This window comes from Perognathus longimembris, chromosome 5 (assembly GCF_023159225.1).
Source record: "Perognathus longimembris pacificus isolate PPM17 chromosome 5, ASM2315922v1, whole genome shotgun sequence".
In the NCBI taxonomy this organism is placed as follows: domain Eukaryota; kingdom Metazoa; phylum Chordata; class Mammalia; order Rodentia; family Heteromyidae; genus Perognathus; species Perognathus longimembris.
Window position 1 is genome coordinate 73,102,462 of NC_063165.1, and position 24,462 is coordinate 73,126,923.

Consider the following 24,462-nt stretch of genomic DNA (forward strand, 5'->3'; position numbering starts at 1 on the left):
CAACTTTCAAATGTCATGAGATTATGCCAACATCCCCTGAAACATAAGTAGGTAGTAAAGGAACTGGCAGCCATCTTAATTCGGCTGATAATCATTGGGGCCTAACTTTTCTGTCCTCTAAAGCACAATTTGAAAGTGCCTATTTTTCATTTCCTAACATAATAGTACTATGCCAGTGATATTAGGGATAACTAAGATGATTTCCTTGCCTCCCTTGGTGTTATGAAATATGAATTCTGGATCTCTCCTGCTTTCCAGGCAAGTGCTCTTCCACTTGAACCACAACCCCAGCACTTTTCTGGTTTAGTTCTTCATCAGGTTCCTACATCTTTTGCTGGGGCAGGAACTATACCACAGTCCTCCCAATCAACGTCTGAGTAGCTGGGATTACAGGCCCATGCTTGGTCCTTGAAGATACATTTTTAAACCGCAATTTTATGCCGCTTGGCCAAACTTGATCAAGGAGGTACAATTAGATGGAGACAAACCCACCTGGCTGTGCCCACCAGTACTGATGCAGCATGCCCGGAGTTTGTACAAAGTGCCTGGCTTCAGATGGGTAAAAACATATTCTGTAGCAGATCCACTATAGGCCACCTCCCACTGGTTGGCTGGAAGACAAGAATTGTGGGTAAGTTTATACCATTCATAATTAAAAACCTAACACTACCAACCAATACCAGTGGTCAGAAACAACCTATAGTCTCCATGGAAACCTTAACTTGCTTCTCTCTCTCTCTCCTTCCTTCCTTCGTCATGGGTCTTGAACTCAGGGCCTGGGCACTGTCCCTGAGCTCTTTTTGCTCAAGGCTAGAGCTCTACCACTTTGAGCCACAGCTCTACCTCTGGTTTTCTGGTGCATCTGTGAGACACTGCAAGGAAAACCTGTGTGAGACTTTCCTGCCCAGGTTGGCTTTGAACTGAGATCCTCAGGTCTCAGCCTCCTGAGTAGCTAGGAATCAGTCATGAGGCACTGGTACCCAGCTCTTTTTGTTTTCTTTAATTAACCAAGGGTCTTCTCTCCACTTCCTTTACAAATTAGAGACTGAAATAATATGGGGTCTTCTTCTTCTTTGGTGCTTATACTGAGGCTTGAACTCAAAGCCTTCCACTCTTGCTTAGCTTTTTACTTGTCAAGGCTGGTGCTTACCCACTTGAGCTATACCATCAGCCATGGCTTTTGCTGGTTATGTCTGCTATAGCATCTCTTGGACATCTGTGACTAGGTTGGCCTCAACAGGGCAGTTCTTCGCCTTGGAGCCTCCTGAGCAGCTATGATTTCAGGCATGCAGTACAAGCACCACACTGCCAGGTAGGGTTTCTGATGCGAAACACTAGATAATCTTTCTAGTGCAGAAGATTTTTTTTTTTTGTAAAAATACTTGTGTGCATCTTAAAGATGTCTTCTATTTTCAGCTTAAATACATGATACACTTACCCCCCCACCCCCGCAACAAAAAGCTCCAGGTAACTCAAGTGGTACAGAATAAAAGGCAGACCACAGACTGGTAGTGTTTGAGATTTCCTTTTTCATTTCCTTTCCTTTCCTTTCCTTATCTTTTTCTTTCTTTCTTTTGCCAATCCTGGGGCTTGAACTCAGGGCCTGGGCTTTGTCCCTGAGCCTCTTTGTGCTCAAGTCTAGTGCTCTACCACTTGAGCCACAGCACCACTTCTGGCTTTTTCTGTTTATACGGTACTAAGGACTCGAACCCAGGGCTAGGCATGCTAGGCAAGCACTCTACCACTATTCCACATTCCTAGCCCTCTCTCTTTCTTTATAGATAAAATAATTAGTTAAAACAATTAGAATGGCAAAACTGTGTAATTTTTGAAGTTCTGAACCGTAATGAATTACATTAAAGACACGAGGGATTTGGTACTAGGCTTTCCCAGTCGAGCCTTCCAGACAATGCAGACACTGTCACTGGCCCATGGCACCCCAAGCTATTTGTCCCCAGACACGGGGATCTATATATACTTGGTGATGCCCAGAGGGGTTGGTTACGGAAGGCAGGTAGTGGAGGCATGGTCACCTCCCCTCACCCCCCAGTGCTCCCTGCACCTCCCACAGTTGTGCAGTTCGTTTTCGACGTGGTGCGTGGTGCCCACCGGGTATCACCTCTGCACACCTTGTCTTTCTCAGGATTGCTTCTGACGCTCGGCTTCAATGAATCGCCAGAGAAAGCACGACTAGTTTGGAGAGGAGAACCTTAATGTGTTTGATTCACTAGGAACTCTGCTTTAAAATGACACAGAAAAACTGCTCTCGGGAGTTCTATTTGAAACGTAAAACGGCCAATATGGGACGAAAGCTGGTTTCCTGCAGCATGGGAGATGGCCCACTGCTACTATAACGACGCTGAGGCGTATTAGAAGCTAGGCCCACTGCTGCCTGTGCACAAAGAAACTTCCCCCTGCTTTACCTTCGAAATTGCCATCGGTGATCTCCAGCAAATACTTGAGGATCTCGGAACCGCCATTATCCTTCGGCGGGTCTAGGAAGGAAGCAAATGTCTCTTGCCTCACCGTTTGCTGTAGAGAACCCCCCGCCCCCATCCTGGGTGCAACTCCAGAGCTGAGACCCTGAGAAAACACTTGGGAGGCAGTCAGCTTGAGGAGGAAGGATCCCGCCCGGGGCCTAAACCCTCCCTCTGATAGCTCAAAATACAGTCCACAGGCAACTGCCTGTAGGACCTTGATGTTCTGGGCACAAAAATACCTCACAGCAGAATCATGCAAACTCCAGGTGTCCTGACTATCGGCCCACAGTCTTCACTCTTACACAGAGAGAGAGACTTTTCCCAGCAACCATACGCTGGGGAATTCACTTCCTCTCACCTCTTGTGTGTATCATATTTCATAAGATTTAAAATAAGTATGAAGCCAAATACTGTATTGTTAAAGAATGTCTTAGGATTTTCTGACAAATGGGTTCTGTGGTCTACCAAAAAACCACACCGGTTAGTTTTCTGTGTCTTTTGTCATCCATCCTGATAATTCTGTCTCAACGTTATCAGGTACCTGGAAGTAGCCTCCAGAGGGGCTTAAATTCCCTGTACGTTTCTTGGATGCCAGATAAGGCGGTATTAGAGGTCCTTAGTTTTGCCTTTCAGTTAACATATGACCTCAGTGAAAATCATACAGCTTTACATATCATCTTGACTATCCATCAACCTTGTGGCGGTATCTATTTATTTGGGACAAGCCGCACATCCCTCAAACCCCACGTGGCATTCAATAATGGAGTATCCTTCAACTTCAGGGTGGCGGCTGTACTTGAAGGCCAGGAAGACACGGCGCTTCCTTTTTCCCTGCAACTTAAAACGCGGCACAACAAAACTGACTTCACACGACATGCCTGAAGTTTGTAGTTCTTTTTCTTTTTCCTGGTGTAATTCACTTTCAATGCCAGCTCTTTAATTTCTGTCTACTGTTTTTTTTAGGGTGAGCTATTGAAGAATGGATTATATGTTCATCAGTTTCCACACATAAATCAGGAATACTATAAAGGTGGAAAATATGTAACTCAGGAAAACTATGTCTTAAAGCGTCTTAAAGCTTAAGAATCTATTAAATTATACAATTTAGCAACATATTAACATTTCATTGTTTCTTCTTTTTTTTGTGCATGGGCGTGTGTGTGTGTGTGTGTGTATGTCAGCCCTGGGGCTTGAACTCAAGGCCTAGGTGCTGTCCTTGAGCTTTTCTGCTTAAGGCTAGTGCTCTACCACTTGAGCACAGCTCTACTTCTGGCTTCTTGGTGGTTAACTGGAGATAGAAGTGTCATGGACTTTCTTGACCCAGATGGGTCTAACTGTGATCCTCAGATCTCAGCCTCTGAGTAGCTAGGATTATAGGCATGAGCCACTGGCACCTGGCTTACTTTTTTTTTTTTTAATTGGCATATGTTAATCCTACAGTGTAGTTTCACTGTAATTGTTTTGTATATGCCTATAAAGCATGTTGATCAAACTCAGCCTATTACTCTGTCTTTCCCTCTTCATTATAAAATACAACCCATGCGATATCTATTCTAGTTAGGAGAGTGTCTCAACTGTATGTTCCAAATGCACACTATGCTCACAAATAACAGACTATCATATTGTCATTACTGACATGTCACTATTGAAATCAATGGATCCCGTACCCCATTTGACACCGAAGCCGTGAGCCGTGACGGGTCCCTTGATGAGGGGTCTGGTGGGGGGCCCCGGCCTGTCGGGACTGGTTGTACAAACCAGCACTTCACTTGGACAGCTTTTCCCTTCCATGTTCGAAGCAGTCAGCTGGAAGACAACCGAAAGTCCACTCAGAATGACGTTGTTTTGTAAAATTAACTCACTGTTTTATTTCAATTACCTTTCAGAAGTTGTACAAAGGGGTTTCAGTTCAACGTGGCAGTGTAACGCATCCTGGTCAATGTCACCCTCCATGCGCTGCTCTCCCCCTCCCCCGCTCCAGGTACCTGGCTCCATTTTCACATATACACTAGAATTTTCTGATTCACTGCCCATCCTTTCTCTGTGTGTCTGCCCCAGCTCCCCATGATTCACCCCAGCAACACACGTTCTAGTTTCCTGGTATTCATCTTGTGAATGTGTAAGTTAGTTGTTCACAGCAGTTACACCACAGGACACCCCCATGGGGTGTGCTAGGATTCCTCCCTCTTCCTTTAGTTTATTTATATGTATGTACGACCCTGTATACATTTTCACAAGTTATACCTAGCTTCCATCTATGAGAGAGAATATAGCATCACTTGTCTCTCTGAGTCTGATTTAACAATTGTTTGCAGGTTCATCCATTTCCCTGAAAATGACATGTATTATTCTTCCCGATGAGTACAATTCCATTCTATAAATATGAAATATACACACACATTTTCTTGATCTATCCATCTACCGTAATGCACATAATGACTTTTAACACTGCAAGATGGAGGTCCTCAGAAACTCACACTGAAACACACACACAGTCACAGTTTCTTCCTCTAAATTCAAGTATTAATTTAATAGTCATTATTTGTGGCCATGTATTTTCTGTATATTTTGGTAGACAGTCAACATTTTAGTACACATTAAATATAAAATCATAGGTAGGTTTTAGGTGAATGCATCTGTACCTTTTGAAGCAGACATAGAGAAAAAAATCAGTACGTTATCACCTAACCACCTACTCTCTATTGTATAATGGAAGGAAAAACAGGCTGGGAAAACCTAGTAAAATGATACCATTTATTTGGGAGAGGGACAGTGCCACCTTGTGGGCAAATGGAGGAACTTTTGGTAGCAAATAAAAAACTGTTGTTTTCCGAATTCCATGAGATAATTTGACAGGAGACTTATTGTGTGTCTACTAGAGACCAAATTAAACCACTGGGCCCCAAATGAGAGGCACGGACGTGCTCAGCACTTGTTTTAATATTTCCACTCAGGGTACCTGGCCATGCTGTCATGGAATGCATTATAGTATATTAGGACACTTTTCTGTCTCAATAGATTTTAAAGTTAAAATAGGGTATATATGTCAAAATATCAATGCTACTTTGAACATGGAAAATGCCACCAATGTGAATTTTTTTAACCAGGAGGCTTGATTTGAAATGACAAACAGTAGTATAACAACAATAGTATTTTAGGTAAACAAAGTGATCAACTCACCCTGAATTTATACTGTGTGCTTCGTTTGAGATTTTTCACAGTACAGGTTAAATCCTCTCCAGTGTATTTTGGGTGGAAATGGTTATCCTGAGAAGGAAAAGCCAGACAGACATATCAGTACCATAAAATGTGGGTATGTAGGGCTCACACGTGGCCTCTTTCTACTCTAGAGGCAGGGGGACAAATCTGGCAAAGGCTGCAAAGAGTACCACAATGCTGCACAGCAATGGAGATTCAGGTGAGCTTCAGTGGGGCACTGACAGCTCATGCCTGGAATCTTAGCTACTCAAGAGGCTGAGATCTGAGGATCATGGTTCAAACCCAGCCCAGGCAGGAAAGTCTGTGAGACTCCTATCTCCAATTAAGAACCAAAAAGCCAGAAGTGGAGTGTGGTTCCAGAGGTAGAGCATAGCCTTGAGTAAAAAAGCCAAACGAGAGTACAATTATCCCCATTTCAATCCCCAGTACTACCACCAAAAATAAAATAAATCATTCTATATTGTCATTTCCTCTGGCTTTGGGCAGCTTCATTGTTTCAAAGCAGTAAATATTTGAAAACAATTATTTAACAATGTACCTGTCATACACACACACACACACACACACACACACACACACACACACACACACACGCAAAGTTTCTTGTGGGGCTGGGAATGTGGCTTGGCTTGCCTCGCATGCATGAAGCCCTGGGTTTGATTCCTCAGCACCCCATAAATGGAAAAACCCAAAAGTGGCGCTGTGACTCAAGTGGAAGAGTGCTAGCCTTGAGCAAAAAGAAGCCAGGAACAGTGCTCAGACCCTGAGTTCAAGCCCCAGGACTGGCAAAAAAAAAAAAAAAAGAAAAAAAAAAAGGCTTCTTGTACTGGGATCTTCACAAAAGGTCATCTTAGGTTCTGAGCACAACAGTGCCCTCTTCTGACAAAGAGAAAGCAGTTAAGATGGGAAGGATAAACCTCTCAAGAGAATTCATTCACTAGTACTTTCAATCAAGCATCTACTCATTCATCAAATACTGTTGTGTGCCTTCTGGGCACCAGGCTCTCATTTGTGTTATTGTGCTATGATTCGCCCTGGCTAAGGCACATACCCCCAGAGCTGACCCACAAGGAAATCACCCCTCCCCCCAAGCCTGTGGTTTAGGACACAAGTGAAAGCTGGGTAAGCAGACAGGACAGCGAGCTGCTGTTTTCCATAGTGATAAGCCTTAAGCACGCAGCCATGCGTGGCTCTTCATACTCAAATTTAATAGGATGAAAACTGCAGCTCCTTGGGTCCGTGGATACCTTTTAAGGGCCTGGCGCCACGAGTCCACACCCGTGGCAGAAGGTGCGACTAGACCGTGCTCTTCCCCAGAGTGGTCAGGGAAGGGCTGTCCTCAGAGGTAACACATGACAGGCGACCCGGGGGACAGGAGGGAGGCCAGGCACAGGCCAAGGACGCTGTGGCCCGACACTACAGGACACGGAGGGGGCCTGGCTTTTCCTCTGCAATGAACACAGGAGGCTCTGAGACAGGAAGAGTGTCCACCGGGCGTGACCACACAGAGGCTTCACCAGCAGAACACACGGCACGATGTGGGTCGTGCTGGGGTGACAATGATGGGACGCTGATGTAGCCAGAGGCAAGACAACACTGGCTCAGAAGCAACTGTGTCAGCTCTGCACATGTGGTCTGGGTTTTCTATTTTCATTAATTATTTACTTTTCTTAGTGCCAGTACTGGGGCTTGAACTCAAGGCCTTGCACTCTTACTCAGAATGTTTGCTCAAGGCTGGTGCTCTACCATTTGAGCCAGACCTCCACTTTGGGCTTTTTTTAATTATAATGAAGAGTTTGAGGATTTGTCAGCCCCAGCTGATTGAATCAGGATCCTCGGTTCTCAGCCTCTGGGATTATAGGAGTGAGCTATTAGCACCTGGCTACTGAAGAATTTAATGAAGACTGATGAGACTTGCTAATTATATACAGAGTCAAAGATGCATTCATGGATTCTTGGCCTCCCCAGCTATAAGGAGGGGCCGCCATTTACGGAGACGGGGAAGCACAGGGTCGCCTTGGCTCATGTGGTGATCTGGCACGTGGCTCACTAGCAACATTTCCCGAGGGCTAGCACAATGCTGTCTTACACCACACGATCTGTAAACCTTACGTGTTCATCCTCCTGGATTTCCAGGGTGTAGGTAATGACTTCCTCTGGCGAACAGCCTTCGGGCTTGTTCCACTGCAACGTGACCCATGTGACGCCAGCCCGAACAAGTCTTGGTGCAGAGGGCATCTGCGGGATGTTCCCCAAGGTATAGCACACCACCTCCTGGCTATAGCCACTGGAGAGAAATGAACACAGTGAGTCGCCCACACACTGGGCAGGGAGGGAGAGAAAGGGGCAGACAAGGGACCTGTGACTTTCCCTCTCCTCTATCGCCACCTAGAGTTCATTCTTAGAAAAACATACAAACTTACTGGAGATGTGTATGTGTGTATGTACATATATACACTTATATATTTGTATGTATATACCTTTCCCCTTCAAAGTTATGAGACAGAAAGAACAGCAAAGAACCTTGTGTATCAAGCTAAGACTATCAGTCTTGAAAATCAGTGTGAGAACAAAGAATTGTCTATTGATGAAATCCAGTGTTTTGCAAATAGATACAATGTTGCTTGTCCAAAGTATGTGCATCCTCCAATTTCACATGCCTTTTTATTCGGGGAGCTCTAGCACATAGTCAACACCATGGCTGGACAAGTACTTCTGTTAAATTCCGGAGCTGGAGAGGAAGAGGTTCTACAGGCTGGAAAGAAGGTGGGTGGCCACTGGTGGGCTGCCTCTTTATGGGGAATGTTTGCATAAGCAGTGATAGAAGAAAACACTCCTTAATTGTGAGTCACCAGCAAGGGTGATGGAAAGGCGAAAGGCAGCCTTTTCAAAGCCTCCCTCGCCATGGAACACCTAGCTACACACCTGCTCGCCCCTCTCCCGAAGCCCAGAGCCCCTCCACCCTGGGATATCTACCCAGGGGCTTGAGAACTATGGCGAGCCCAGCACCCCCACACACAACCAGAAAAGGGAACGGAAAAGCAAGCTTTCTATAGAGTTTGGAAATAAAAACGAGTAAGATCTGAAGCACTCACGCTCTGACAGGGTTGCTTTCAAAAGCTGCATCATGGCTTTCAGCTCGGTTCTCAGAGACCCCCTAATGGGCCTTTACAGAAGGCCACCAAAGGGCCAGTGGCTTTATCCCCTCTGCAGGTCTTTCCCACTTAAGGAGGGTTTCCTGGCAGAGAACCTGGGGGCAGCAGGCTTCCTCAAGCCTTCTGGCAATGTGAGGGGGGGCCCAGAAACACGGCCCCCATGTTGAAGGGCGAGGCGAGAAGCCAGCGTCGTACCTGGTGCCGATGTCATTGCGAGCGGCCAACCGGAACGTGTAGCCCACGGCCGGGCAAAGCTTGCTCAGCTTGCAGTGCTTCTGACTCCCAAAGTAGCACTGTCGGAACCCACTGTTCCTTTTTCCCTGTAAGGAAATAGGAAGACAACGCATGCAAGGTCTTCCTTCTGCCCTCAGCACCGCGTACCTCTTGTTAGACTTGTCGCATTGATACAATCCCTTGAAAACTAAAAATGATCATCAATGCATCCTCCTTGGACAAATTAATAGTCTGGTTCTGACATCGCCATATGCATGCAATTCTTTGGGGAGGGGGAACAAAGAAAATGAAGGAGCAATATAAAACAATTATTTAACTTCCTAGTTCGAATGAACACAGCCAACAGAAGGAAAGTTTACACAAAGGGATCCATGTTGCATAGAAAGACCTTCAGGGTAAAATCTCATCCTTAACATAAAGAAGGTGGCACACAAAGTTCCGCGTCCACAGGTACTTGGATTTCTTTCTTTCACTTATTCTTTTTTTATGGTGCTGGTACTGGCGCTTGAACTCAGGGCCTCACGCTCTTGCATTTTTTTCTACTCAAAGCTGGTGCTCTACCACTTGAGCCACACTTCTACTTCCAGGTCCTTGCAGGTTAGAGATAAGTCTCCTGGGCTGGCTTTGAACCTTGATTCTCAGATTTCAGCCTCGTGAGTAGCTAGGATGACAGGTGTGAGCCACCAGTGCCCGGCTACACTTGTCATATATCTATAAAGTCCTTTCAGGAGCAAAGTATGCTTCATGTAAGAATCACCATTTCTAAGGCCCCCTTTCTCACTTGGGTGGGTGCCCACTGCAGCCACGGGGAGGGCTAGCTTGGTCTTTCCATGACCTCCGTGTGCTGAGGACAGGCCCGTGCAGCTGCGGGGCCTGCTGGATGTGTCTCCTGGCTCCACTGTGGCCCTGGCCAGCCCTGCCCCACACATTCCAGTGACACCCGGCCGTTTGCTCACTGGCCCCTGAATACTCCCACGTGCCTGCATCACCTGACTCACACCTGCTTTCCTCCTGACTGTGTTTTACAAGACTTGGTGCCCAATCAATACTTGAAGAAATGAACTGGTGCCTCGCAAACATTCTGAATGTTGGCAGAACTCATTTAGGTGTGCTGCAGTCATTCTAAGCCTCTTATAAAACAAATATTTTATTTTTAATGACATCTTTCCAAGATACTCAAATTACTTACGAGAAAAAGAAACCCAGTAGGGTATCTGCTATGTTACACAATGCCAAGAGGCATGGAATTGTCATGTTAGCCATGTGCTAGGAGAAAATTTCCTGCCACAATCCATCACATCATTTAACTTATCTCTGCTCAGGCCACAGCGAATCACAGCCGACAATGGGAAGGGCAGGCCTCGGCCTTCTCACCATTCACTCCTTGGACCTTCAGGAATACGTTAGAAGTTCTCAGCGTATTTTATAAAGAACCAAAGTAAGCACATTCTTCCCACTCGGCAAATCTAAACATCCCTAAGCAGGTTTCCAAATGTTTATCACTGGAGTACGCTTGAAGGGATGTGCAACTCAAAATAAAACACATGTACACAGCCAGCTTGATCAATAGACTAGAAACAACCAGATCACAGTCCTGCTCATCACCCAATTCCATCTCCTCATGAGGAAAAGCACACACAACCTTTGCCAGTAAAGGCAGCGGAAGTCTTCAAGCCCTCCCAAAGCTCTTTTTGTCAGGGTTCAATGTGCCTTGACTGAGAGGTGAGAGTAAGAAAACTATGGGAACACTGAGGATTCTCCATTGCTACCTGAACAAGGCCACTGCATACTTATTTAACCTTGAATGCTAAGGTTGATGCCACTGATTTATTCAGAGGCAATTTTTTGTGTGCGTAGATTTGCATGATTAGCACCAGTGTCTGATTACACTCCACATGACACCTGGTGTGTTTGCATCCATTCCAGGCTGAAGCAAGGTCTACTTTTATTCCTCCTCTATTTCTGAACGCAGCAGAAACTATTCTCCCTTCCCAAACCTATGCTGGCTCCTCCTCAATGCTTAATTTTCCCTACTTCTTTGTTTTATCTCCATGGCCCATTTCTGGTGCTTAGAACTATGGCCAGGAAATAAAGATGGAATTTTCTTACTAGGTTCACTGGCTTTTATACTGTAAAACCCAGACTACCTATGGCCTAAATAAGAAAAAGTGGAGAGACACCAAGAGCAGGAAAGTAGACTTTTACTTTAAGAGTGGTACTCACTCAAGAATCCAGGAAGAAGAATTGCAAGACCTTCAAAGCATTTTTCTATACTGCTTATTTTTAAACACAATTCTACTAGCCGGGCACTGGTGGCTCACACTTGCAATCCTAGCTACTCAGGAGGCTGAGATCTGAGAATTGCGGTTCAAAGCCAGTCTAGGCAAGAAAGTCCATGAGACTCATCTCCAATTAACCACCAGAAAACCAGAAGTGGTGCTGCTGGCTCAAAATGGTAGAGCTCTAGCCTTGGGCAAAAAGAGGGCCAGGGACAGTGCCCAGGCCCTGAGTTCAAACCCCATGATCAAAACCAAACCAAACTAAAACAAAACAGTTCTACTCCAGTATCCCGAATAATTGCTCCAACTAAATTTATGTTGAATTTCCCATCTTAACCCTTCGGAGATACACTACTGTATGCCTGAAACTTAGGAACATGTAGAAAGATCCAGAGTCATGGGAAATTTGGAATAGAACTTTAGGAACAATGTCTGTAGTGTCTAAGTAGGTAAGTACAATATTTTATAGACTTAAACCTTGTGGGCAAGTTTTTAGAAGTCATTGAGAATAAACAAAAACAACAGAAAGCAGGTTAACAAAATGTCTCACACATGAGAAAAGATTCATGTAGGGGATGGAGTTTAATCTGAATGGGACACATAGAAAGAAAAATATTGTTATGTTTTGTGTGTGTGTGCACGTGTGCTTGTGCGTGCGTAACTACATGCCATTACTGAGGCCTGAACTTGGGCCTCACACTCTTGCTTGGCTTTTAAAATAATTATTTATTTATTATCAAAGTGATGTACAGAGGGGTTACAGTTTCAGTTACAGTAAGGGAGTGAGTACATTTCTTCTTTTTTTTTTTTTTGGCCAGTCCTGGGCCTTGGACTCAGGGCCTGAGCACTGTCCCTGGCTTCTTCCCGCTCAAGGCTAGCACTCTGCCACTTGAGCCACAGCGCCGCTTCTGGCCATTTTCTGTATATGTGGTGCTGGGGAATCGAACCTAGGGCCTCGTGTATCCGAGGCAGGCACTCTTGCCACTAGGCTATATCCCCAGCCCGTGAGTACATTTCTTATCCAACTTATTACCTCCTCCCTTGCTTGTTTTTTTTTTTGCTCAAGGCTGGTGCTCACTATGTGAACCACACCTCTAGTTCCAACTTTTTACTAGATTGGAGATAAGAATCTCACAGACTTTTCTCCCCAAGCTGGCTTCTTACTATGATCCTCAGCCTCCTGAGTAGCTAGGACTTCAGGCATGAGCCAATAGTTCCCGGCTGACAGATAGTATTTACAAATAAAAGACTGCCTGGCTACTCTTGACAATCAGTGTAGAAAAAATAAAAGAGAATGCTGTGGAAGATTAAAAGAGTCACATGAACTGACTGATAATGTGAAAGTTTATCAATGTTCAACAGAAACTAAGTATGTTCAAGCTGATACTGTTGGCAAAGCTTCCTGGGTGGCAAATCTTCGCTTTGACATTTAACACATGTAGTGTGGCTCTAAAGCAATGTGAGAGATTATGATGGATGGCATACTCCTCCTTCTCATAAAACGTATTGTAAACCACATAGGATTACTGAGATACTTAGCTTAACCTAGGAATCTTACGTTTCAATAACCTGAAGTCAGCCTTGGGCCAAGTTCTCCACTAAACCTGGGCTTTAACTGAAAGGGGCAACATGCTGCCACTCTTAAGGTCTGCTGTCACCAACGATCTGGTCAAGCCCGCAGAGCAGGGCCAGTCATGGCCAGGCCTCATTCTGACTGCTGCCAGGTCACTCGTGTGTCAGAAAGAGGAAGGGACGAGCTGATGGGTACAAAGGGCGGGCACAGGAGGTGGCTAGTACCCAAGAGAGATCCCAGCAGCCCCCTGCCGCCGCCTCCCGGTCTACTCACTGCCACCCAGCAGGGCTGGTAGACAAGGGCGTGAGAATCCTAGGATGAGCTCTGGGGTTCCCATTCTTAGAAAGAAGGAAACAGCTCAATTAGGAAAACCCACGAGGAGACCACAGCCGAGTTCTGGTCACTCGCGGGAGGCCTGGCCATTAGGTTACTGACCTAAGATGACACAAATTGATCTAAATCCCAGCTTGGTTCAGACCTAACTAGACTGGGCCTGGGAGCAACAAAAAAAGGGGGGCGGGGAGGCTGACTTCAGGGTTTGCTGGCTTGTTTCCACTTCATAGTCTTGGGCATGCCCAAATGCTTGTTTGCACAGCTTGCCCCGAGTTCACTCCAGGGCAAGGTTAATCTTTGTAGAATGTGGAGAAATCTTGGAGCACAAACCAAGCGCATGCAGATAAGCCTCCAGGTGCTTGATTTGGCACAGGAGAAAGCATTATGCACCAGGCCTGGCTCATTTTCCAGGCTTGAGGGTTCCTCAAGACCCCAGCTTCGCTCATCTAATCCTCCACTTGATCCCCCGAGAACTGCTTCCTGACCAGGACTCAAGGTGCTGTCCTCTCCTGCTCAAAACTGCTCTCCAGGGGGGGAAAAAAAATTCTCAGAATTAGCCAGGCTCTGGTGGCTCACAACTGTAATTCTTGCTACTCAGGAGGCCGAGATCTGAGGATCGTGGTTCAAAGCCAGCCTGGGCAGGAAAAATCCCAGAGACTCTTATCTCCAATTAACCACCAGAAAACTGGAAGTGGAACTGTGGCTCAAAGTGGTAGAATGCTAGCCTTGGGCAGAAGCACTCAAGGGCAGCCGAGAGGTCCTGAGTTCAAGGCCCATGACAGACGATGACAACAACAACAGATCTCAGAATTGCCGGTCTTATGTTCATGACTGTGAGACCCATCCATCCCATTCCTGAGTTTTGCCTTTCTCTACTGTGTATTATCTACGTCAGACCCCACTATTCAGCTTTCTTTACATTCCCTACTCTCATCGCAAGTCTACTTGTCCAGGATTCACCTGGCCCAAGCTACACATGTCATTTTCCTGAATTGAGGCAAGCAGGGCCCTCTTTGTCACGATGGATGTACCTACGAAAGGCAGTCGCCATCTTTGAGGGAGAATTGCAGCCTTGTGACACAGATCATGGTGCACTATCAGCACCTGCACCCCTGCATCCAAGGATGAAGCCCTCATGCTTGTTTACTTCTCAGAGGGCTCACACATTTGCTCAGGATCCTACGCATGACAGTCCAATGCTGTCCTAGGTCCTGTAGAGGTCCTGCTACATCCTGAAGAATCGCCAACAGCCTCCAAGCACACAAGGGTCCAGTCCTGGACAGGCAGGGGTGAGGGAACGGAGCTTGGAAAGCATTTAAAATGGATACTCTTATATGCTTACATCTCAAGAGTGATCTCTGGAAACACTTAAGGTGTGACACTGGATTCAGGGACAAGGATCTTTTGTCTCAAAGCGGGGGAAAGCCTTAAACACTATGCCGTATTCTAATATTAGTGTGCATTAATTATCTAAATAGGTTTCACTCAATTTTCATACACATACATTGTATCACTTTGAAGTAAAATTTGAGGATAAATAATAAACATGAAAGATTTTTAACTGTTTTAAAGAATTTTTCTATTTTTTCCTTTACCCCTTTATTACTTAACTGTTTTCTTAATTCTTTCTATCTATAGTCAAAAATTAAACTGATGAAGTAATTTTTTAAAAAGGAACTTTATATTCCTTATTAAAAAAAGCATTTTCAAGTCTGTGTCATCCTGATAACTGTCTTCAGTACATGGGAGGATGAATTATCTATAGAGCTGGGTTTTCATTGAGGAACTTACCACTTTCATGACCAGTACTATAAATAAAAGTACACAGAATTCTATGCCGTATCTTCCTACTAGCATAGTTCTTCAGACTTTGGGGCTGTGTTACCCTGGCTAACAATGCCAATTATTGGCACCCACAATGCTGAGAGTGGCTATTTCTAACACTTACTGGCACCAGTAGGTGATGCTGACTGCTATGTTCAATTGAATTAAAATTAATAAATTGAAACGGATCCCCTGTTCCTATTTATAACACCTTCACCACTGGTGTGCACATGTGCACGTACGTACACACACACACACACAGAAAGGCAACATCAGACTGCTAGAATACAGGTAAGCCAGCTTGCTTTGGCCATATGCTAGCATACTTTCTGTGTTGCAGGGTGTTTTCTTAACCTGTGTTCTCTTTCCAGAGACTTCCCTCTCTTACGGGGTGTTCTAGGAAGAGCTGCCTTTCTGAGCTGCACTTGTCAGGACAGATTCCTACCTGAGAAACAAATCTGGTTACCAGTTATCGTGACTGTGCCTATGGCCCGAGACTGCTAGATCCAGACATGGGCAAAGTGATTCTGGGCTGGACACACTTTCTGATGGCATAGATCAACTTGTCAGAAACGCAATGTTAAACCAAATGAAAAATAAAGGGGAGGAGGGAACATGGGAGAAAATGAGGGAGAGGGTGACACTATTCAAAAAGAAATGTACTCATTACCTGACTTATGTAACTGTACCCCTCTGTACATCACTTTTACAATTAAAAAAAAGTTATACTGGCCAACTGAACTCTGGCCAGGTTGTAAGATTTAGTCGGCTTCTCTGTCTATATTTAGAAGTTGTTCCAGTACTGGCCAAACCCAGGCAACATCAAAGATAAATACTGTGTGCGTGTGGTCAGCTAGCTATATATAAGATAGGGTTTGTAACAGTAAGGTGGGGTGTACTACATGTGGGTGGACTCAAAGATTCCTGTGCCAAACCTCACTCTCCTCCTCAGGGATGCCTTAGTAAAGAGGCACACTGGCGAAGAAGTGGGTGAAGTGGCCTGTGGTTGTGTGTCATGAAGTAACATTTCATCCTCTGGGATACTAACTGTATTCTTTCTGGGAGAATCATCAGGTGGGACTGAAAAAAGCTGGCCGTAACTTTCCTATCTGTGTCTCCAAATATTAGGGTTCATTTGGGGAGAAGAGCTTTGGTAGGATCAGTGGGTCTCAGGGAAAGGCAGAGGATCAAGTAGGTAATGGGACAAGCTACCTGGGCCATTCCACCAGCCACAGCCCACGGCGGCTGCCGCCCAGCTGGCAACCGGCAGACATGACAAACACAAGAATCAAACTACTGGGTGCCAGGGACCAACACGAGTTTTTTATGATTCCATCTTAGACAGAAGCACCCCACTCTCAAAGAGGGGGCTCCTCTTGACTGCTGTGGGGTCTGGACTGGCTTCCCTTCCCTTTCCCCTGGTTCTAGAAATCCACCCTTGGAAGTGACACTGCCAAACACGGCCTGCATACCAGGTCACATTTCCAGCCTAGGACACTGGTGTTCCTAGTGGACAGCCTCCACAAGCACCAGCTTCCGTCTCCATTCCAGCCAGGTGCTGATGCTGGGGCACAGAATGGAAAGCAGCCTTTCCAGTGTTCTTCATTGAACCAACACACTGTTCAACCTAAGGCAGTGTGGCCTGCTGGGGAGACAGCGTCCATCGGGTTCCGGGCCTGGCTCCTGGTCAGTCTTTCCTGCTTGCTAATGCTCCGCTTCTGCATTCCCAGCATGCCAGTCATCACAACAGAAAGCCCTGTGCATGTCCACCCGTGACAAGAAACACTGAGAGATTAGCCATACCAGGTGCCAACACTCACGCTTACACTGATAACCTGATAACTAATAAGCCTGACCGATAACCAAGCTACCAACCTCCTCCTGTGGAACAAGCTCAGTTTTTCCATGAGCTCACCTAGAGGCTCTAGAATCAGGTATTGTAGAAGCTTCCCTATGGGGATGGCAACCGGTCCAGGAAGTTTTTACAGCAGAATTACCAGGTATGGCCTGCTGTCTCAGGCTTTCTCTGCTGTTGGCCTTTTATGTCATGTGACTTCATGCTGTTTGCCTTCATTTCTGTGGTTAGGTTGTTCTTAGTTTCACAGCTGTGTTGGCTCATTAGTCACCAGGAAACCAGATGTGAACTTCCTTTCTGGGCCAGCTGAGTCATGGAGATCCTAGAGAACCGCACTCATCTTATTCTCACAAAGTGACTTTTCTTCTTCCTGGATCTTCCACACATCTCCTACATGTCATGGCAGGAAGTTATGCTAATGGCATATTTACATCTATGGACAGCACTGGTAATCAGTTTCTGTTTAGTTCAAACCCATAACGTGAGCCTCGGGGCTCCTGCTTTAATTCCTCCTGTCAGACTCTCTTCATACAGTCTTAATTGTTGACTTCCTACCTCACCATCTTAACGTCTGCTGATGGGCACTCGAATCAAAACACAGAGCATCTGCTATCTGCCCGATTAAACTTAGCAGCCTTGACAAACTTGTGAGATAACTTGCATAGTGTTGCAGGTGGGTAGACTGAGGCTCAGAGGCCCAGTTGCTTGTGTGAGGTCCCCATAGCCAGTGAGAGACTACACAGACCACACAGACACTAATCTGGGCCTCTGTGGATAAACACCGCATCACTGGTTAAACAGCATCACCATGAATCCATGGCACATGCTCATAGCACCATCTTGGAGACTTAGGCTTTGCTCTGAGTGACTGGCTGAAACATTACTACATTTGCCTGGCACAATTAATGAAAATATTTTAGAGTAAAACTTGTAAGCTCCCCCTCCCCTCTGCCACAAAATGGAAAGGTAAGTTCCTATGTGTCCAGGAAGTTATCTTCCCCCGCCCCAAGTTTTCACAGAAGAAAGATGATCATCTATTTGGGAACCTCAACACAGACTGAGCAGACAATTACGAGAGAGCCCATGCAATGGCTGTCCCTTTTTTCCCCAAGTTCTTCCCTACCTTGGTGGCCCCTGGGTCCTCTAAAGCTCCTGCTCTACTAGATTCTAACATGCGTCAAGGAGCTCAGCTAGAAGCAGCATAAGGGCAAGAGAGCTGGACAGTCTTCCAACAGGGGCCAGGGCCCAGGTAGGAGGGAACTCTGACAGCTAATAGGCACAATGCTGAAACATGGCAGAAACAAACCAGCAGCAGTTCCTGGTTGCCTTCTGCCATTTTGATTACTGATGGATTAAAATAAACATGGAGGTCACACTGCAATCAGAAATATCAATATTCAACAACCAATAAACAGCTGGGTGCCTGCAATCCTACCTCCTCAAGAGGTTGAGAACCAAGGATGAAGGTTTGAAGCCAGCTTGGGCAGAAAAGTCTATGAGACTCTTATTATCTCCACTTAACTAGCAAAAAGCAGGAAGTGGAGGCGGGACTCAAGTGGTCAAGTTGCCAGCTTTGAGAAAGCAAGCAAGTGTGTGAGGCCGTACATTCAAACCACAGTACATGTGGCTTGTGTACACACACACACACACTCTCTCACTCTCTCTCTCTCTCTCTCTCTCTCTCACAGTAAGTAGAAAGATTTCTTAAAAGTGAACCTTCTGGGACCGGGGGCATGACTCAATTAAGAGCACCCACCTCACAAGTGCCAGGTCCTTTCTGCTTGTAGCAGGGAGTCACCTAACGGAGGAATCAGAGGCAGGAGGACAGCAGCAGGGCAGGGCCCATTCTCAATCACCAAAGCCGTGAATCCTAAGACTTATCACAGCCATTCCAGCATGGGTCCTTGGCCAGCTACCATCTCAGGTCATCCCAAATGACCTGTGGCAGGTGATAAGGAAAACTGAGACCACAGCTGAGAAGCGAAGGACGCTTGAAAGCTGCAATTTTAGTTGCTCTTGATTATTTCATAGTCACTTACTCCACTAAGGGGCTATCTGTCTCGTTATTAGTGAAGAACAGGGAGCTAACTCTGATGAAGCCATCCAGAGAAACCTCATGTGGATTCTATGACAATGAACTTGAATGTGCAATGGCACTTCAACCTCCTGCTGCTCTGGACCATGCCTGCGTTTCTGTCCTCCAGTCTTGGGCCACATCTGCCCTGGTTCTTAGGAGATACCCATGTGGTTAACTCCTGCCCAAAATGGATCTTTCAAAGGTTAGCTCATGGGAGCACTGTGGATCTTAGCAGATATAAAAGTGGCTGCTCCTTTGTTCTTATTCATGTTTTTCCTGGGAAGTTCTAAAGCTGTGTTAGATGCCCTGCCCTATGCTGTTGTACCAATACTTCCCAACCTTTCTATACACCATCTCACTGTAGTGATTACAAATTGAGCAAAAGCATAAACTCTAACCAGGACTGTGATACTTCAATAAAAATCTGGGAGCGCAGAAGACACCTAGGCTGAGCGCTGACAGACATGGGGATAGGACAATCGTATCTCAAAGTTATGACTCTCAGAGTGGTGGAGAGATGGGTGAGCACGTCTCCTGAGTGTGACCTCCTTTGAGCTCACCTATGTTCATCTCAGGCACCTCACGACCCTTAAGTACCCTAAGTGTGTTGTTATAGTTACTACTCAACAGAGAGGCTGGAGGGGTGTGCCTAGGGCAGCTATCCTTGGAGCTCTGGTTCTGGGGAGACAACACCCCTTCCCTGTTCTCTGCCCCCAGCAGTGTTGAACTCAGGTCAGCATCTGGAACCAGGAGCACCCCACTCCAGAATCTACCAACAGAAGGTTTCAGAGCCAGGGCCTCGTGGAGCCACACTTTCTGCAAGCCAGGTGCTGTTTGAACTTTTTATTTCCTTTCTAGCAGCCAATGTCTGGGTAACACGAGACTGTGGAAGACAGCGACCAACACGAGCCCACTGCACTCAGGGGGCTACCGACTCCCCACCCCACCACTGACACTCAAGTTTAGACTCACACACTGCCAGACTGCTTATCAGAAATTTCACTTCCAAAATCATGGGATAAGCGGAAATGACCCTGTCATGTTTGTATCTATTCGCAATGCCAGGAAACTCAATAAAAATCATTGTTTGTAGTCTTTTTAAATGGACTAAGAGAAATAAGATATAAAGCAAATAAAGTACTGAATAGCCAGGCACTGGTGGCTCATGCCTGTAGTTCTAGCTAGTCATGAGGCTGAGATCTGAGGATTAATAGTTCAAAGCTGTGAGTCTGTTTTCTTCAACACACCACCCAAAAGCCAGAAGTGGAGCTATAGCTCAATGGAGTACTAGCCTTCAGCAAAAAGGAAAAAAAATATGGTTATATGTGTGTATGTGTATATGAAACAGAACAGTGTCCTGGCCCTGAGTCCAAGCACACACACACACACACACACACACGCACACACACACACACACACACACACCTCTTTTTTGTTAGTAGTTTATCTTGATAGAAAACACCAAGACATGAACAACAAAAAAATAAGTCAATACAAGTGAACACATAAAAGGAGAGTTGCACTGAGCTTGCACTCTCCTGGAGGAGGCGAAGAGGAGATTATGACAGCTCCATTCCAGAACCACTTGACTTTCTGTAACCACCTAAGAAAGCTACAGAGGAGCTTTCACTTTGATAACCAAAGCCCTTTCAAATGAAATCCACCTCATAGGTAGTGTCCTGGGGATGTTTGAGATTTGGCCTATCTGTAAGAATCAGCTATTCATAAGCATTCTGACAACAATGGATCACTGTCTTTCCGAACCTGGAAGTCAAGCTGCTCAGATGCAGCTGGGGGTGGGGGTGAGGGGAAGAGAAGAAGATTCTATAGAAAACCAGGGCCACATCCTGTATCAAAACCCTGTCTTGACAATTCCATCCAGTTCTTTCCCTTAAATTCTTCTTTTACATCCTCTGTTTGTAATCTTAAAGTAATTGTACAAAGGAGTTCAATTCCACATGTCAGTTTATGAGTGCAGTGCATCACCCCATCATTCTCTCCATCGCTCCCAGTCCCACCTGCCCCCTCAAGTTACCTGGTTCCATTTTCACACATGCACACTGAGTACTGCAACTGTTCACCCACCCTTCCCCTCCCAATGATCCCCCGCCCTCCCCGACAAACACATTTCCGCTTCCTAGTATTCATTTTTTCCCTAGCACATACCATACTAGAGTCAATTTTGCTTGAGTATAAATGTATATATACTCATGTTAATATCCTTCTTGCATTCTGTTGTAAAATTTTTCTATGATAGTTGTCACTTTTTTAAATTCTAATTTTTATTCTGAAGGTGATGTACAGAGGGGTTACAGTTACATACGTAAGGTAGTGAGTACACTGCTGGTCAAACTTGTTACCTGCTCCCTCACTTTTCCCCCACCTTCCATCCTAATTCCCCCCACCCCCCTTGTACAGTTGGTTTACAACATATTGTCTTGTAAGTATTGCTGTTGAACTGGTTTGCTTTTTACCCTTTGTCTTACCATTTTGATGTTCCCCTTCCCTTCCTTGATTCAGAAAAACATACATAGAATACCCAGGGTGGCAGAATCAAATACAGTGACAGCCGGGGCTAAACCATGGGGAAGATAAAGTTTCCCTTATTGGTGATAATTAGGATATGTCTAGGATAGTTCTAGCAGATGATCACAGTAGCTCAATAGCTATGTACATATGATCAACTATGTTCACTCCAGCACAACTTACATTGCTAAAATATGGAACCAACCCAGATGCCCCTCAGTAGAAGAATGGATCAAGTTGTCACTTTTTGTTTAAACTTATACTTTGGATTTTTCATCCCCCCTCACTCCCAGTTAAGTTACAAAGACAAGTTAACTTGGGTTTCTTCTCTAACTCCACACAATGTTTGACAACAAATGTACTCAGTATGCTACATACATAACTGTAACCTCTCTATACATCACCTTGACAATAAAATTAAATTTAAAAAAATCCTTACACTGTTTGATCTACCATAGAGAGATAGAATAAAAGCAGGGGAGAATGAATGAATGGAGTTTCAATCTCTAGGAACAAAAGAGCACAGTTACTTTTTAGAGAGCAAAGGCCTCCTCTGCCCTGGGATTTGCTGCCTGTGCCGGTGGTGCCTGGGCAGGTGCTGGCAGGGAGCCTGCATGGCAGACTTCATTCTGGGGCCTTGGCACCTACGACAGAAAGGCTGACTGCAGCAGGGCTCAGGCCCAGGGCCAGTGGGGCTCCGTGCCTCTCTTCCACGTGAGTGCTCACCAGCCGTATGGCACGGAACAGGTAACACCTTCTCCAAAGGGAGAGCGAGACATTTCCCAGTGCCTTACCTCATCAATACCACACAGATCAAGATGCACTGTTCACATAAATGAACATGTTCACAGAAAAACAATAAAAACAAAACCACCTCACAGAGCCAACAACAACAAAACCTATCAAGTAGTCAAACTGACAAAACTGTCCATATTTAATACAAATTTATGCTTGATGATAGACGAAGGAGTCAAAATAGCTAACAGTCTATCTTCTACAGCTTAGCTCATAAATAAACCAGGGAACTAGGTTTTAATGTGCAATTCATTGTTCAACATCAACTTGTTTTCCCTCTGTAGGGTCAGTAACTAGTAACTATTTGTGCTTCCGATTCCCTTCCTCCCCCCTTTAACATATCTTCTCAAAGCATATGATGGTATTTGCTCAGCAAATTTACTTTTGAAATGGTGTTTTCGATGGATGAATGTGGAAATATGCTTACCTCATCCCATTCTAAAAGGTAGTTGGTGATTTTTGAACCATTGTCAATTGGAGCCTAAAAAAATAACAAAATGACATTGGAGAAAGCTGTTCACAGACAAGTCATGAGCTACCAATATGGCTTCGGCATGGGGCTTGTGACATCCCCGTGCTCTTTCTCCAAGACCCCACCCACCCAACAGGCAGCCCCTGGTATCTCTAGATAGGCACCCCACAGCAGCTCCAGTACAGCTCAGCCCCAAGACACAATTCACAACCAGTAAGCCATGCCACAAATGGCCATATGGCCTCTTCCCGCCACCTCCACCCAGAGGTCCCTGCTTTCCTACTTCCTCAGGGGACAAAACGCTGAAGATTCTGTCACATGGAACTCAAGTGATTAAAAACATACTGAGACATGCAAGCTTTGCTGGGGTCTAGGGGCCACAAGCAAGTCTGTATGTTTGTAATACAGAGTTGTCAGTACTAGAAAGTCACATGTGGCATCTAAGAAGAAGGTGATCCTTTGCATAGATTGACAGGGACTAGGTGATCTTTAATTTAGTAGAAAGAAGTTCCTTTCCTCTCTTGAGATCTATTTTGTTGAGAAAACCAAACAGGAGAACTTTTGGGAAAGGATGCTTTGCAGAATTAGACCAGTGAGAAGGGCCCCAGAGGACACCACAATGCTCAGGAGAAGACTCGGGGCAGAAGGAAAGCTGCAGAGACTCAGGCTCTGCTTTCACAGTCTGGGCTTGACTCTTCCTTTGGAAAAGAACAAGAGTCTGGAGAACTGTGGGCAGACCCCTCCCCGAGCTTGTGTTCCAGTCTGGGCCTGGCTATCTGCCTTCCAAGGGGGTCTGTGATTGGCTGCTTAATATCCGTGTCTAGCTTCTTATTTTATAATGGCTTGTGATAAATAACTGGGTGAATGTCTCTACATCACCTATGAAACTACCTGGTTTTATGGGAAGCACTCCATAAACAGTCACTCTTCCTTGACTGCTGTTAACAAAGCAGATTAAGTATCAAATTTAAAGCCCTCCTCCCTCCTCTCTCTCCTTTTGTGTCACACCACCTGAGTCTTAAAACTCGGAGCCCAAGGCTTTTGTGGCCTAGAGGACAGGCTAGAGATGACAAGAATCCATTTCCAAAAACTACTTTGATGATGGTTTGTTGACTCTACTCCAGGAATAGACTCTTCAGTGATAGCCTGCCCCACGCTATTTCACTCCTGGCTCCACAGTAACGCCTCCGATAGATGCCAATAGACCTTTAGTTCTCTTAGTGTGTTTACCATGGAAGGTCCCTTGTCCTCTGCCTACTACTTGAAGTACTATGATCAGAAAATATGAACTCAGGACATGTCAATAAGAACTGCATTAAATCTAGGACTTTGATGCTTGGGTATGAACAAATAGGATAAGAATGTATTTCTGATTCCCAACCAAATACTCTTCATGCTGCTTATCTGCTTGAGACCTAAATTTTATCCAGGTATGATATTAAGCAAAGAAAACATGTATCAGTGATTCCCAACTTTAGGTTGAAAAGACCCCGGAGTCCCGCCGGTAAGCTTAAGAGCTTAGGTTTCTTTCAATATAAATAGATTTTTAAAATTCTTTCCTTAAGAATGAGATGTATTTCTATAAGTATCAGTAAACATGTGTTTTCAAATGCATGGATATTCACCAAGGTATTAAGCAA

At 45.2% G+C, this 24,462-nt stretch overlaps 1 protein-coding gene and 1 long non-coding RNA gene across 3 annotated transcripts in view; one reads left to right on the forward strand and one right to left on the reverse strand.

Annotated features, from left to right (window-relative positions):
• The window catches only part of Fndc3b (fibronectin type III domain containing 3B), a 274,961-nt gene that overhangs the window by 42,753 nt on the left and 207,746 nt on the right, over positions 1-24,462 (reverse strand). For both annotated transcript variants that reach the window (XM_048347104.1, XM_048347105.1), the window contains exons 11-17: positions 22,778-22,831; positions 9,050-9,174; positions 7,812-7,986; positions 5,661-5,747; positions 4,148-4,286; positions 2,424-2,495; positions 493-611 (exon numbers count right to left, since the gene is read on the reverse strand). In XM_048347104.1, the coding sequence (XP_048203061.1) occupies positions 493-611; positions 2,424-2,495; positions 4,148-4,286; positions 5,661-5,747; positions 7,812-7,986; positions 9,050-9,174; positions 22,778-22,831 (771 nt within the window). The remainder of the gene's footprint in view (positions 1-492; positions 612-2,423; positions 2,496-4,147; positions 4,287-5,660; positions 5,748-7,811; positions 7,987-9,049; positions 9,175-22,777; positions 22,832-24,462) is intronic.
• On the forward strand, positions 8,326-24,028 carry LOC125351978. Its single transcript, XR_007211071.1, has 3 exons — positions 8,326-8,336; positions 15,982-15,985; positions 23,207-24,028. It is a non-coding gene; the product is annotated as an uncharacterized LOC125351978 (long non-coding RNA).